Genomic DNA, 14,240 nt, shown 5'->3' on the forward strand with positions numbered 1-14,240 from the left:
ACCTTGGTCATACCTTGGTCATACCTTGGTCATACCTTGGCCATACCTTGGTCATACCTTGGTCATACCTTGGCCATACCTTGGTCATACCTTGGCCATACCTTGGTCATACCTTGGTCATACCTTGGTCATACCTTGGTCATACCTTGGTCATACCTTGGTCATACCTTGGTCATACCTTGGTCATACCTTGGTCATACCTTGGTCATACCTTGGTCATACCTTGGTCATACCTTGGTCATACCTTGGCCATACCTTGGTCATACCTTGGCCATACCTTGGTCATACCTTGGTCATACCTTGGTCATACCTTGGTCATACCTTGGTCATACCTTGGTCATACCTTGGCCATACCTTGGCCATACCTTGACCATACCTTGGCCATACCTTGGCCATACCTTGGTCATACCTTGGTCATACCTTGGCCATACCTTGGTCATACCTTGGTCATACCTTGGCCATACCTTGGCCATACCTTGGTCATACCTTGGTCATACCTTGGTCATACCTTGGCCATACCTTGGTCATACCTTGGTCATACCTTGGTCATACCTTGGTCATACCTTGGTCATACCTTGGCCATACCTTGGTCATACCTTGGTCATATCTTGGTCATACGTTAGTCATACCTTGCTCATACCTTGGTCATACCTTGGTCATACCTTGGTCATACCTTGGTCATACCTTGGTTATACCTTGGTTTATAACTTAGTTATAATCTTTTTGTGTAGTTCTCAACGGGCGACGCCATATTGTCCGTGGAGAAGGTCACAACGAGACCGAGGCTACCCTAACGACCAATCTTTGCATTTTTGTGACATTCATGACCATACCAGGCGGTCATTTCTCCGAACGCTCCAACAATATGCCGTCGTTGGTCGAAGTTAAACTTCCACTGCAAGCAGGCGGGCGGAATGTTTTGTTAAGAAACGTATACTATTACATCCTAGGGTTGCTATAGATGATGTCTATTTCTGTTAAATGAGATATTATTCATTGGATTGCATTATGGCAAATCCTCTTACCAAAGAAACACTGCTGAAATGTATGTTCAATTGAGAGAAAAGACTTTATTTGGGAACACAAAGCAGAGAAATAAGCGTCCGACAAGTACCACCTATCACAGATACAAATGGCAGTTCAAATTCACACAAAAAATATCGAATCACGGCATATATGGTTTTCAATATGAATCAGTTTTCTACAATCTATTTCTACGACCCCGTCCCACTCTGTGACATCCACGTACTCTACAACACCAGACATGATCCAATAGCTCCAACAACTGCACCTTTACTCACCACTCTTCTATGACAGTAGATTCAACTGGTCCCAGTAACAAAAGACTTTCAACCACAACAGTGCAAAATATATTGATAAACTTTGCTGTGTTTTTATTTAGTCACAGTGACTCCCGGAATACAACGTAATACAAACACAGTGCAAAAAGGACAAGAAACGAAGGCTGTTCTATCCATTTAGAAGCACTTGCGGTGGACAATGGCTGGGCCAGCTTCGTCGTACTCGGACTTCTTGATCCACATGGCTGCGAAGGTGGACAGGGAAGCCAAGATAGAGCCACCGATCCAGCAGGAGTACTTCCTCTCTGGGGGAGCGATGATCTTGATCTTCATGGTTGTGGGAGCCAGAGCTACCATCTCCTTCTGCATACGGTCACCGATGCCAGGGAACATGGTGGTGCCACCGGACAGGACGTTGTTGGCGTACAGGTCCTTACGGACGTCGATGTCGCACTTCATGATGCTGTTGTAGACGGTCTCATGAACACCAGCAGACTCCATACCTTATTGAGACAACCGCAAAGTGGACAATTGTTAGAACAGTTGGAAAATTGTCAGACAGTTGAAATAAAGTAGGTGAGGACACAAGACATACAAGCCACCGAAAGTGTTCACAAAGAAATATTCTTGTTATAAAGAATTCTTAGACGTACCCAGGAAGGAAGGCTGGAAGAGAGCCTCAGCGCAGCGGAACCTCTCGTTGCCGATGGTGATGACCTGTCCATCAGGCAGCTCGTAGCTCTTCTCCAGAGAGGTGGAGGTAGCTGCCGTCAACATCTCCTGCTCGAAGTCCAGGGCGACGTAGCCCAGCTTCTCCTTGATGTCACGGACGATCTCGCGCTCGGCTGGTTTAGAGAAAGATGGAATTGTTTAGACTTTAGAGTAAGGGAGGTGGAGCTTATCCAGCCGTTTGCTATAGAAAGGGTAAATATCTAAAACAGTTGAACGGGAAATAATGAGATATCTTCTATAATGCTAATCTGATATTAGAATCACACCAACCGGTGGTGACGAAGGCATAGCCACGGTCGCACATGACCCTCATCAGGTAGTTGGTCAGCTCACGGCCGGCCAGGTCCAGACGAAGGATGGCGTGAGGCATACAGTAGCCCTCATAGATGGGCACAGTGTGGGAAACACCATCGCCGGAGTCCAGCACGATACCAGTCGTACGACCGGAAGCGTACAGGCACAGGACAGCTTGGATGCAGACGTACATGGCAGGAGAGTTGAAGGTCTCGAACATGATCTGTGGGAAAGATTGCCAGACATGATGCACTGTCTTGAACCTGATGAAACATTCTATCTGTTTTAGTTTTATGGGAGGGACTAAAGTGACAAAGCAGAAATCATTGACAGGAGGAGAATGCTTACCTGGGTCATCTTTTCCCTGTTGGCCTTGGGGTTCAGGGGAGCCTCTGTCAGCAGGCAGGGGTTCTCCTCGGGGGCGATACGCAGCTCGTTGTAGAAGGTGTGGTGCCAGATCTTCTCCATATCGTCCCAGTTGGTGACGATGCCGTGCTCGATGGGGTACTTTAGAGTGAGGATACCCCTCTTGCTCTGAGCCTCGTCACCCACGTAGGCGTCCTTCTGACCCATACCGACCATCACGCCCTGATGCCTTGGGCGGCCGACGATGGATGGGAAGACAGCCCTTGGGGCGTCGTCGCCGGCGAAGCCAGCTTTGACGAGTCCGGAGCCATTGTCGCAGACCAGGGGAGTAGCTTCCTCCTCTTCGTCGGACATGTTGACGGTTTAGTATAGGTTCTGTGCAAGGAAAATAAAGCGGACTGTTACAGACATTCAAACGTTACTTATATATCTATATGAAAATCTGCCTTTCACACCAGAAAGGTTGGTGATATTATAACGTGTTTTACAAGTCAATCGTTTCTGACAAAACCTTATCTTAATCGGGTAACTGGACTGCGTTACGCTGGAGTCTTTGTCCGGAATTGAAGTTTTTGTTACCCTTGACTTCATAAAGGACGTATCATGCAATATGATTAAAAAGGCAACAGCATGTAGAAAGCTTCCGTTTTTCTGTATAGAAAATACGTTGAGTGCTCTGTCCAATTGTTCGACCACAGCGAGGTTGCCAACGTGCAGCAGCTCCAAAGAAATACCCGCTTTAATTAGCCAGTAGTTAGCATCTTTAACATAGATCTTAGTGCATGGCTTGATCGACTTTGAAGACCTTAAGGTAAATTTCGCAACAACTGTTGCAGATGGCCATGCTGATTACAAAATTTAAAACAAGATCATTCTTTGTTCAAAGATTTCGTTGGCTGCAAGCAAATTTTATCAAGGCGTGTCCAAGCAGTTGAGCATCAGTGATACAGATATGCTTTTATCATAATGTTTATGTTCTGCCGTCTCTTACTGTAATTTGTTGTTCGTTACTTGAAAAAATAAGTCAACAAGAGTGCATTGTTTGAATGTTTGCTAGGCTTATATATTCTGTTATACATGCTGCAGTTACAATGCAATTCAATAAAGTCAAATGTCCCATATAGATCTGTTAGACAAACGTACCTGCTTAACGTTCGAGACCTTCAGTTAGATGCCTGGAGCTATGGGTGATCATCACAGTCTGTGGTCGTCCTTTTAAACTGTCTGAACATTTACATATCACATTTCCGTGCCTACGCCCAGTACTAAATAAGAACTTTTTTCACAGAAGTTACCCCCGTATATGGCAAGCAATTCTTGTCTGGTATTATCATTGGGAGCGCCACAACGTCACGGTCGTGGTAAAATTATTCGGGAGTGTCGTTTTCGCATATACATACCAGGCTTATTTTAAACCATAAAGGCTTTATTGAAAGTATCATTTTGTCCTGCAGGGTATATCTATAGTCACGCATAGGGTGGGTCATGTAATGGAGGGGGATAGGATGACTATCACTGGTCTAAAGATATTTGAAATTCTACTTTGTTTTCAAAATTTCAGTATATTTCATTAAATTTTCTAATTTACAAGGCAACAAGGTGTGCTATCATTTACATATAACCATTATATCTCCAAACAAAAAAGACATTCCTTTTAAACGTGGCAAAACGTTTGCTATATATCATGGACAGTCGTCTGATACCCTATCACTAGTCAACGTATTTTGTTTCAATCAGATATAAATATTTTGCCAACGCCATCAGGTTCGAATTCCATGAGGTTTCGTTTTCTGAAGCAGCCATTTGATTGAAACCTTTATCTCAATTGAAAGCCACAGAACGCTTCGTTTTTCTTCGGTATTAATGTAGCTGAAAGAAAACCCTACTAAATCTGAAGCGTATCATACAGGATTGTCAGGTGTGATTACAACTTAAATCTGTGATGGTGAGGATACATTGTGTCATTACTCTTGAAAGCAGAATGTACACATATCTATTTTCTTGCCTGTTGCAAAGGTTTTACGGTTACATATGAATTGTCTACATTAAATGCAGCAGGTTTGATAGCTCTTAACCAGATTGTTTTTACAGAACATAGCTCTGCCTTGTGACAACGATGTGCAACTTGCACCAACAGAAACATACTCGTACGGCAGAGAAAAGGGACTATTTTTGTAGTTAATCACATGAACAGCTTAAGAATAATTACAAGTCATTTAATTAGATTTCAAGTTGACAGCATGAGATACATAAGACGCCCGGGAACAGTTTAGTTTTTAGATGATGTGTGTATCAGATGACATAGCCAGTTGTAACCAGTGGATGCTATTTCTGAATGGTTGATCTTCAAGGTCAATTGTTGGTTCATTGATCGGCATGTGAGTTCCCACGGCGGAATGTTGTACTGATCGATGTATCAAAGCGTGTGTGTTCCGCATTCATACCATTCTTTTCACATTTTCCTATGCCTTCCACAGCCACAGTAATATCTTGTCAAGCGATGACATCTTTCATCTGAAGCTGTGACATGCATCTGAAACTGAATCGTCTAACCAACAAACAGGCTGCGTAAGGATCTGAATCGGACCAAACTGACGGATCTATCCTGCAAATGACCTGAAGCTTGCTGTAGCTACCAAGGCAGCTGCTGACATCCAGTATCAAGCACAATGGGGACGTTTTAAGTGTATTTTATACTTGCTGTAGTCAAGTTAATACTTTTTGGATGCCTGCTGCCACCCCAACGATACAATAATTTTTTAATATTCATTGAAAACAACAATAGTTTCTTGTACGTCTATTGTTCCTGGTCTTCTTCTCACATTGCTCTGTTTGCTTTCCTGGAGTACAGTTTTTTTTGTTGGCATACTCTGAGCAAGTGAAGAGCATGGATGTGGGTTATGAATATTAAATATGAGCAGATCAATTTCCTACCAACTGTACTGGTAAGAATGTGAACTGTCTGAACTGAGGTAGATCCTGTGTCAGGTTATGATGGCACGGTATGCTGCTCTCATGTCATGGAATGTAAATCATGCTTGTTAGGTTACAAAGTAGCACACTTTTCGTGGAACTTTCGCTCGGTTTGACCACTTGGCTTACAGGATATGTACAGTCTGCACATTGTGTACTTTAGACATCTAATTTTCAGTATCCATAACAATGATAGTCGAGTCAGGACATCTCAGTGTATTTTGTTGAGTTGCATTCAGGAATATAGATCCTACAAAGGTCTATTGTTTTTGTCTTTGGCATTGGCTATAATGTCATATGCACGTGACAATGCTGACAACACATGTGTTTTGAGTGTTTTGTGGTGAGTTCTCGTATTTTCAAATTGCACAAAATATGACCTACATATTTCTTAACAAGCTTACTTGTCACTTGACTCCCTCAAAGATTTCTTGTTTGATTAAGCTCCACGAAAAGGTACCTTAAATGTTCCACAATAGGGGAGTTATAGTTTTTTATTACTTTCTGCCTTACGTTTTTCTATGACCTGTGATTCGTGTTGCATCTTTTCTCTTCCAGGAAGACCACGTGTTGGATTACATGGAACAATTGTGACGAGCTACGTGCTGTTGTAATCATCTAAATGCATCGCTTATAATAAACGAGTTTGTTTATGTTTGTGTATAGATGGGACCTTTTCCAAATCCGTTGTTATATACTACGCTATGAGTCCGCTTTAACAAAACTTTGAATAGACGGTATTATTTTCAGTATTTGGGTGAAACTTTTCTGAACTAGTCAGATATAGGCTTGTAGTTACCGACTGCAAGAAATGGTAGATGGAAACTATGACATTGGAAACAGTTATATGAGAAATCTAGTCTTTTATATTCCAGCTGCTATAAAGATCAGTTTTCTACACACCCTGTCTCAAACATGAAAAGTATTTAACAGTTTGTCACGATACTTAGTATATCACTCTCAATGTGAACATTCAACGGCTGATATTCTAATTCATAACCTAAAATTAGTTTGGAGACAAAATAGGCTGTAGAATTTATAATCGTATCGCGTTAGTTACCTTTGTTTTCAGTACGCGTTGCTTCAGCGTAGTGAGACATGCATTCTACAATCTGCACTTGTCTTGTTGAATCAGGCAAATCGTGAATCTTACGTAAAGCTGCTTTAACTTCGTGTTTCTCTGGTGTTGAGCAAGGACTATTTGCTTGATCATGAAGGCCAGAATTCTGCAAAGTTGAGGCATTTCAACATCTATGTAAGGTGATTCCTTTCTACATCTTCTACAACTTGCTTTTTTTAAATTTTTTTATGCTAAGTTACTTTTTTGTCTTAATCTGGCATCTTCTCGGTACACTCTGATCTGTATGAATTTCACTGTCTTCACTAGAAGTTTTCAGCGTTCTATCCCTACATTGTCGGTGGCAATAGTTCTCTTACTGTACAGTATACTAATGTACTGCACTGTCATGTCTTTTGCACAGTCATGGCGTAGACTGATTGCAGGGGTTTAGATAGTAAAAGGGTAACAAGAGTCTATTCAATACATCTATCTAATGCCTCTACATACAGCACTTGGGGATTTATGAGAGACAGTGGCAAATGAAAAGTCCTTCATTGATTTTCAATACAAGCTAGACTACGAAGGCCACTTTAACGTTTGGAGATGGCCTTTGTCTGCTGTTTTCTTGACTGGTGTAAATCGTGTACGCATTTCGTGCAAGTAGAATATAAAGATACTCCGAAGCACTTGCAGTATAACCCATGTCGCATGATGGTGTTGGTGTGTAAGGGCAAAAGCGTCAGTGACAATACGTGCAAAACCCACAGTGAGTGAGCCTATTTATTTATAAGATATTGATAAAGGAAACTTGTTACAATATATCAACATCAAAAATACAAGTTAAAAACAAATGCCAATGCTTGCATCTCATTTCATTCCTTCTATTGTTTTCTACTTTGCTTTCAGACCAGCCAAGTCTCTGCAAGATGGTTAGTGAGGGGATCTGATTGTATCTTTATGTCCTTCCATGGAAGAAAAGGTACATATCATTAATGTTTGTATTTAAGTATTTTACTCCAAGCTGGGATATAGTCTGTTGATCCTTTAAATGGTGCTTTAACTGTACCCTATACGTTTGAGATATTATGATTAAAAGTAAATCTCTTTGCAGGTCAAAATGATTGAACTCTTATGAAAGATTGCCATCCTTCGATTCATAATGTCAATGGAGCAAGTTTGATGTCATTCAATCCATTTTTGTCCAAGACAGTACGAGTTGCGATCGTGAAAAAAACATTATACAGTTCCAAGTCGGTAGATGGCGTTCCTCTACAAGCTCAATATATCTAACTCGGTGCCTGTAGCTACAGTACGCGATCCTTTGAACCCATACAGGAGATGGTAATGGTACGCAATTCGCGAGGACTTTATGTTACTTTACGTTATTTCAATATAATACAATCAACGGTTATAAAACTTATGTATCCCTTCAAGAAGATAACCGCTAACAACTAAACTGGAATATAGTTCTAATCATAAGTGTTTGTTGCCACGTTGCTTCAACGGGCGACGCCATTTTGTTCGTGAAGAAGGTCACAAACGAGACCGAGGCTACCCTAACGACCATACTTGGCATTTTTGTGACATTCATGACCATACCAGGCGACCACTTCTCCGAACGCTCCAACAATATACCGACGTTGGTCGAGGTAAAACTTCCACTGCAAGCAGGCGGGGCGGAATATTTTGAATATTCCAATTTGTCTAAGGCGGAAACTCTATCCACATTTTTAAAGTGCGACAGAAAGGTGTGTTACACATGAACCTGTGATCTTTACTACAACGTTTCCAGCCTAAATGACACTTGCACACGCAGCCGTCAATCGGGAAATGCTTCCTCTAGCTAGTACTTAGTGTATGTGTTAGAAAAACATATACTAATAGATCCTAGGCCTAGGGTCACTTTAGATGATACATATTTCTGTTAAAAGGGATATTATTAATTGGATTGCATTATGTATCGCTCATTCCCTTATGAAAGAAACACTGCGCAAATGTATGTTTAAAGGAGAAACAAGACTTTATTTGGACACAGAAAATAGAGAAATAAGCATCCGACAAATACGACTTAACGTAGATATAAATGGCAGTTAGAATTCACAAAAAGATATCGAAAACATACAATTCATATGTAACGGATCGACAATAACATAACAATCACGGCATATATGGTTTTCAACATGAATCAGTTTTCCACCATCTATTTCTACGACCCCGTCCCGTTCTGTGGCATCCACGTACTCTACATCACCAGACATGATCCAATAGCTCCAACAACTGCACCTTTCTCACCACTCTTCTATGACAGTAGGTTCAACTGGTCCCAGTAACAAAAGACGACCACAACAGTGATTCCCGAAATACAACGTAATGCAAACACAGTGCAAAAGGACAAGAAACGAAAGCTGTTTTGTCCATTTAGAAGCACTTGCGGTGGACAATGGCTGGGCCAGACTCATCGTACTCGGACTTCTTGATCCACATAGCTGCGAAGGTGGACAGGGAAGCCAAGATGGAGCCACCGATCCAGCAGGAGTACTTCCTCTCTGGGGGAGCGATGATCTTGATCTTCATGGTTGTGGGAGCCAGAGCCACCATCTCCTTCTGCATACGGTCACCGATACCAGGGAACATGGTGCTACCTCCAGAAAGCACGTTGTTGGCGTACAGGTCCTTACGGACGTCGATGTCGCACTTCATGATGCTGTTGTAGACAGTCTCATGAATACCAGCAGACTCCATACCTGAACACATGAATGTGGTAACATTAATGTAATGATAAAAAAGCAAGGAAATTATTAGAAAATGTAGAGTTCTTCGTGCATTTTGTGTGGTTTCATGACTTAAGTGTTGAAAGTTGTGAGTAAAACTAAGATCTTACCCAGGAAAGATGGCTGGAACATAGCCTCAGCGCAGCGGAACCTCTCGTTGCCGATGGTGATGACCTGTCCATCAGGCAGCTCGTAGCTCTTCTCGATGGAAGTGCTGGTTGCTGCCGTCAACATCTCCTGCTCGAAGTCCAGGGCAACGTAGCCTAGCTTCTCCTTGATGTCACGGACAATCTCACGCTCGGCTGGTTTAGAGAAAGGAAGAATTGTACATGTTTAGAATAAGGGAGGTGGAACTTATTCAGCCTTTTGCTTTAGATAGAGGAAGCATTTACAACAGTTAAGCGGGGAAATGATGAGATATCTTCTGTAATGATAATCTGATTAGAATTACACCTACCAGTGGTGACGAAGGCATAGCCGCGGTCGCACATGACTCTCATCAGGTAGTTGGTCAGCTCACGGCCGGCCAGGTCCAGACGAAGGATGGCGTGGGGCATACAGTAGCCCTCATAGATGGGCACAGTGTGGGAGACACCATCGCCGGAGTCCAGCACGATACCAGTCGTACGACCGGAAGCGTACAGGCATAGGACAGCTTGGATGCAGACGTACATGGCAGGAGAGTTGAAGGTCTCGAACATGATCTGTGGGAAATATTGCCAGAAATGATGAACTGTCTTGAACCTGATGAAACATTCTACCTGTTTTGGTTTTATGGGAGGGACTAAAGTGACAAAGCAGAAATTGTTGACAGGAGGAAAATGTTTACCTGGGTCATCTTTTCCCTGTTGGCCTTGGGGTTCAGGGGAGCCTCTGTCAACAGAGTAGGGTTCTCCTCAGGGGCGACGCGCAGCTCGTTGTAGAAGGTGTGGTGCCAGATCTTCTCCATATCGTCCCAGTTGGTGACGATGCCGTGCTCGATGGGGTACTTCAGAGTGAGGATACCCCTCTTGCTCTGAGCCTCGTCACCCACGTAGGCGTCCTTCTGACCCATACCGACCATCACGCCCTGATGTCTTGGGCGGCCGACGATGGATGGGAAGACAGCCCTAGGGGCGTCGTCGCCGGCGAAGCCAGCCTTGACCAGTCCGGAGCCATTGTCACAGACCAGGGGAGTAGCTTCCTCCTCTTCTTCGGACATGTTGACGGTTTAGTATAGGTTCTGTTCAAGGAAAATAAAACGGACTGTTACAGAAATTCAAACGTTACCTATATAATTATATTAAAATCTGCCTTTCACACCAGAAAGGGTTGTGATATTACTTATTGTGGTTTAAGTCTGAAAGCAGAGTTGTAACGTGTTTTATTACAAGTCAATCGTTTCTGGAGGCAAAACCTTATATTAATCGGGTAGCTGAACTGCGTTACGTTGGAGGCATTGCTTCGTCCAGAATTGAAGTTTTGTTTATATCCGTGACTTTATAAAGGAAGTATCATACAAACCAATAAGACTACAAAGACAATATTACGTTGTGTGCTCTGTCCAATTGCTCGACCACAGCGAGGTTGTCAACGTGCAGCAGCTTCAATGAAATGCCCACTTTAGTAAGCCAGTAGTTAGTATCTTTAACGTTGATCTTAGTGTTTGCTTGTAACCACATTCAGTGATCGTCCTTGAAAACCTTAAGGTAAATTTCGTAATAATCGTTGCAGAGAGGCCATGCTGATTACAAAATTCAAAACAAGATAATTCTTTGCTCTTTCTATGGTCTGCAAGCACATTACATCCAGGCGTGTCCAAGTAGTTGAGCCTAAGTGATACAGATATGATACAGATATGCTATAGCCATAATGCTTACTAGTATGTTCTGCCGTCTTTTGATAAAATTAACTCTTTGATCTTTTTAGGGTCTGCAAGCAAATTGTATGAAGGCGTGTCCAAGTAGTTGAGCCTCGTTGATACAGATATGCTATAACCAAAATGATTATATTTTGTCATCTCTTACTAAAATTTCTTGTTCGTTACTGAAAATTTAAGCCAACAAGAGTGCTATTATTGGAATGGTTACTAAGGTAATACATTCAGTTATGCATGCTGCAATAACAATGCAATTCAATGAAGTCAAATGTAGATCCCATCTAGACCTGTTTGACAAACCTACCTGCTTAACGTTCGAGACCTTCGGTTAGATGCCTGGAGCTATGGGTGATCATCACAGTCTGTGTCCGTCCTTTTAAACTGTCTGAACATTTACATAGCGCCATATAGACCACCAATTCGGCAAAAATTACAACTCGATATAGCAAATCTACTAGACTAGACAGTTTTTCTGACGCAGTATGTTTTCTAAACCACGTTTAGGGTCAAGTGCACTATTTGAAACATGCCAGCTGTGAAATTCTTTGACGTGACAAGGGGTTGTATCCTTGACAACATCTTCGGGATAACAAGATCATGATTTGGTTTTTATTGCTTCATTGAATCTTTAACATTCTTATTCTTAGGTACTTGTGTAGGAACATCTGTATTTAGTGATCAGTGGCAAACAGGATAACATTCCTGACTGTGTACTGGAGGATTCTTCAAGTTTCATCACTGACTGGCAATCCGTCAAAGATGTTGACAACATTCTTTGAAGCAATGGATTATCACATCTATAGAGCGGAAGGTATAAAGTATACACATCGTGAACATCAAAATGCAAAGAGCTAAAGGTTCCATCCGTGTTTAACTTGACATCATGAAATTTTCAAGAGTATCTGCAAAAAATGAACCATTTGATGTTTATCCATTTCATATTATCCCAAATTGATGCGTACGTATACTACGACCATTAGAGTGGTTCTCAAATAGGTTGCCACGAACATAATTTATAAGAAGAGGCCTTTATCTTAAGGCATGGATATGTTTGCAACTAGCCTTCGGGCATAAATTTGCAATAAAGTTATTTATGAAACAAAGTAGAAAGCATGACTTAGAAAGAATTGATCGCAAATATCCTACATCGATCGCCGTTTGTTCTAGGCGCCAAATGACATGTTGCACACGTACACATCATGTGTGGAGACTGCCATTTTTGGAAACCACTTCTAGGAACGGGCGCCTCATTTAAAACGAAAATGCTGTCTTTTGCACTCACAAACTCTAGGCGATCCGTCGGCCAACTCAACACTTGTTCAATCAGTTATAATTCGCGCTATACCTCTCTTATGTTATACTACAACTCTATGTTATATTGTTGCTTTAATGAAGGATTTGCAATTTGCAATTCTTTATCAACTTTATACGTATCGTAAATGTTTGTTGGAAGTCATGTGAAAACAAGAATCTCCTTTTTAGACCCTATCAAAAGATCTTCGTGGTGACAACGAATCCACAACTACCACAGTAGTGCATTATATTGGTCTCTGTTATTATTTAGAGTGCGTGAGACGAAGTTTTATCAGACATTCATTTTAAAGTCCCCACTGTCCTTCGGGTCCTATTCTATCAGTATGTCATTCATGTACATGGAATGTATGCGGTCTACCATTAATTGGTTTCAAAAATGCATACATGGACGCAGGATCATGCGCTTTAGTAGTAGTGGCAGGTAAGACAAAATTGCGTGAAATAAATGATCAATTTTTAACATACTTGATTTTAGAGTTAAATGCAGAAATTTTGAAAAATTTCCTGGGTGAAGTTGTCAACTTATGCCAAAGGCATCAGCAATGTGACCCTCGTTGACCTCGATTAGGCCTGCCTGTCACTCAAAGATATTGATGGATACCCGCATGTGTACCTGATCTAGAACATCGTATGTAAATGCAGTCATAGTTCGTCTTAACTTGAGTTGTCAAGCCTTGGGTTTAGAAAAGAGTGGGTGAATTTAAGGCCACTTGAAACATTTTAGCAAATAGCAGCTTTCCTTCAAGCAAACTGCAGACGATGATTATACTTGTGGAGGTACCAGGTGTGAGAGGACTATCAGAGTATCTTAAGCTTCTGGCTTAACTCCCATCTAAGTGGTCATTCTAAGTGTGATATTACATACAAAAGTTCGTCACCAGATCTAGCTGGATACATGCCACATGTAGAAATTACTAGTTATATAGTAATATAAGAACAAGGCCATTTTATATGGGAGTGTATCACTTCCGCTGCCGAAAATGAGCCAAACGGCCTTGATGTTCAACTTGGCCCAACTCCACAACTAAGAAGGAAATATCAAATGCCATTGAAATAAAAGATTGGAAGCTATATGCCAAGTTTTGTTGGCTACTAGTATATTGCTGACTAGTCACACACCAGTGGTACTCTCTTACAACCTTTTGAAATGCACGATGAAGATATACTATAAGACAATACCATTTGACATTTTCCAACATGTTCACTTGTTTTATCATACTTTATAAATACGTATAACGTTAGAATCTCAAGCTATGGCCAACGATGGACCGACATGAGGTAACCGTTATCTTTAGTCACGTAACGTTGTACAATTTAGCATTTCGATTAAATGTGCCGCTACATGAACGTTTTTCGGAGAAGTAGTTCCCAATTATGGCCATGAGGACAAACAGATGTTGCAAGTATGTTATGAAGAATAAATAACTGGGATGTAGAGATGATTGACAGGGTGGTTTGACCAAACAAGCCCCATTCACCCGTACGTGCAGCAGCAGATGTCCTGTACGGTGACTGGGTGAATGGGAGTACGTGATGAAATACAGCCATGCCGACATTGTTGTAGAACACGA

The 14,240-nt window shown here is 41.6% G+C and overlaps 2 protein-coding genes across 4 annotated transcripts in view; both read right to left on the reverse strand.

The window, feature by feature from the left end:
• The window catches only part of LOC118429845 (actin, muscle-like), a 7,014-nt gene extending 3,022 nt beyond the window's left edge, over nt 1-3,992 (reverse strand). Inside the window, exons 1-5 of one of the 2 annotated variants that reach the window (XM_035840464.1) lie at nt 3,837-3,992; nt 2,676-3,068; nt 2,304-2,550; nt 1,955-2,146; nt 1,479-1,804 (exon numbers count right to left, since the gene is read on the reverse strand). In XM_035840464.1, the coding sequence (XP_035696357.1) occupies nt 1,479-1,804; nt 1,955-2,146; nt 2,304-2,550; nt 2,676-3,047 (1,137 nt within the window). In that variant the 5' untranslated portion in view covers nt 3,048-3,068; nt 3,837-3,992. Of the gene's footprint in view, nt 1-1,050; nt 1,805-1,954; nt 2,147-2,303; nt 2,551-2,675; nt 3,069-3,836 lie in introns of those variants that run through there. The other variant, XM_035840463.1, reaches the window with a different exon arrangement.
• Nucleotides 3,993-8,734: 4,742 nt separating this feature from the next.
• Nucleotides 8,735-11,816, reverse strand: LOC118429846 (actin, muscle-like). Of its 2 annotated transcripts, XM_035840465.1 has the most exons (5): nt 11,660-11,816; nt 10,327-10,719; nt 9,955-10,201; nt 9,608-9,799; nt 8,737-9,470 (listed from the first exon to the last, which is right to left on the reverse strand). In XM_035840465.1, the coding sequence occupies exons 2-5, from the start codon at nt 10,696-10,698 to the stop codon at nt 9,145-9,147; spliced, it is 1,137 nt and encodes a 378-aa protein (XP_035696358.1). In that variant the 5' UTR covers nt 10,699-10,719; nt 11,660-11,816; the 3' UTR covers nt 8,737-9,144. The 2 variants fall into 2 exon arrangements, with proteins under 2 accessions (XP_035696360.1, XP_035696358.1); XM_035840467.1 differs by lacking the exon at nt 11,660-11,816 and having other exon boundaries at nt 8,735-9,470; nt 10,327-10,706.
• Nucleotides 11,817-14,240: the final 2,424 nt, after the last annotated feature.

Source organism: Branchiostoma floridae, chromosome 14 (genome assembly GCF_000003815.2).
Source record: "Branchiostoma floridae strain S238N-H82 chromosome 14, Bfl_VNyyK, whole genome shotgun sequence".
NCBI lineage: Eukaryota > Metazoa > Chordata > Leptocardii > Amphioxiformes > Branchiostomatidae > Branchiostoma > Branchiostoma floridae.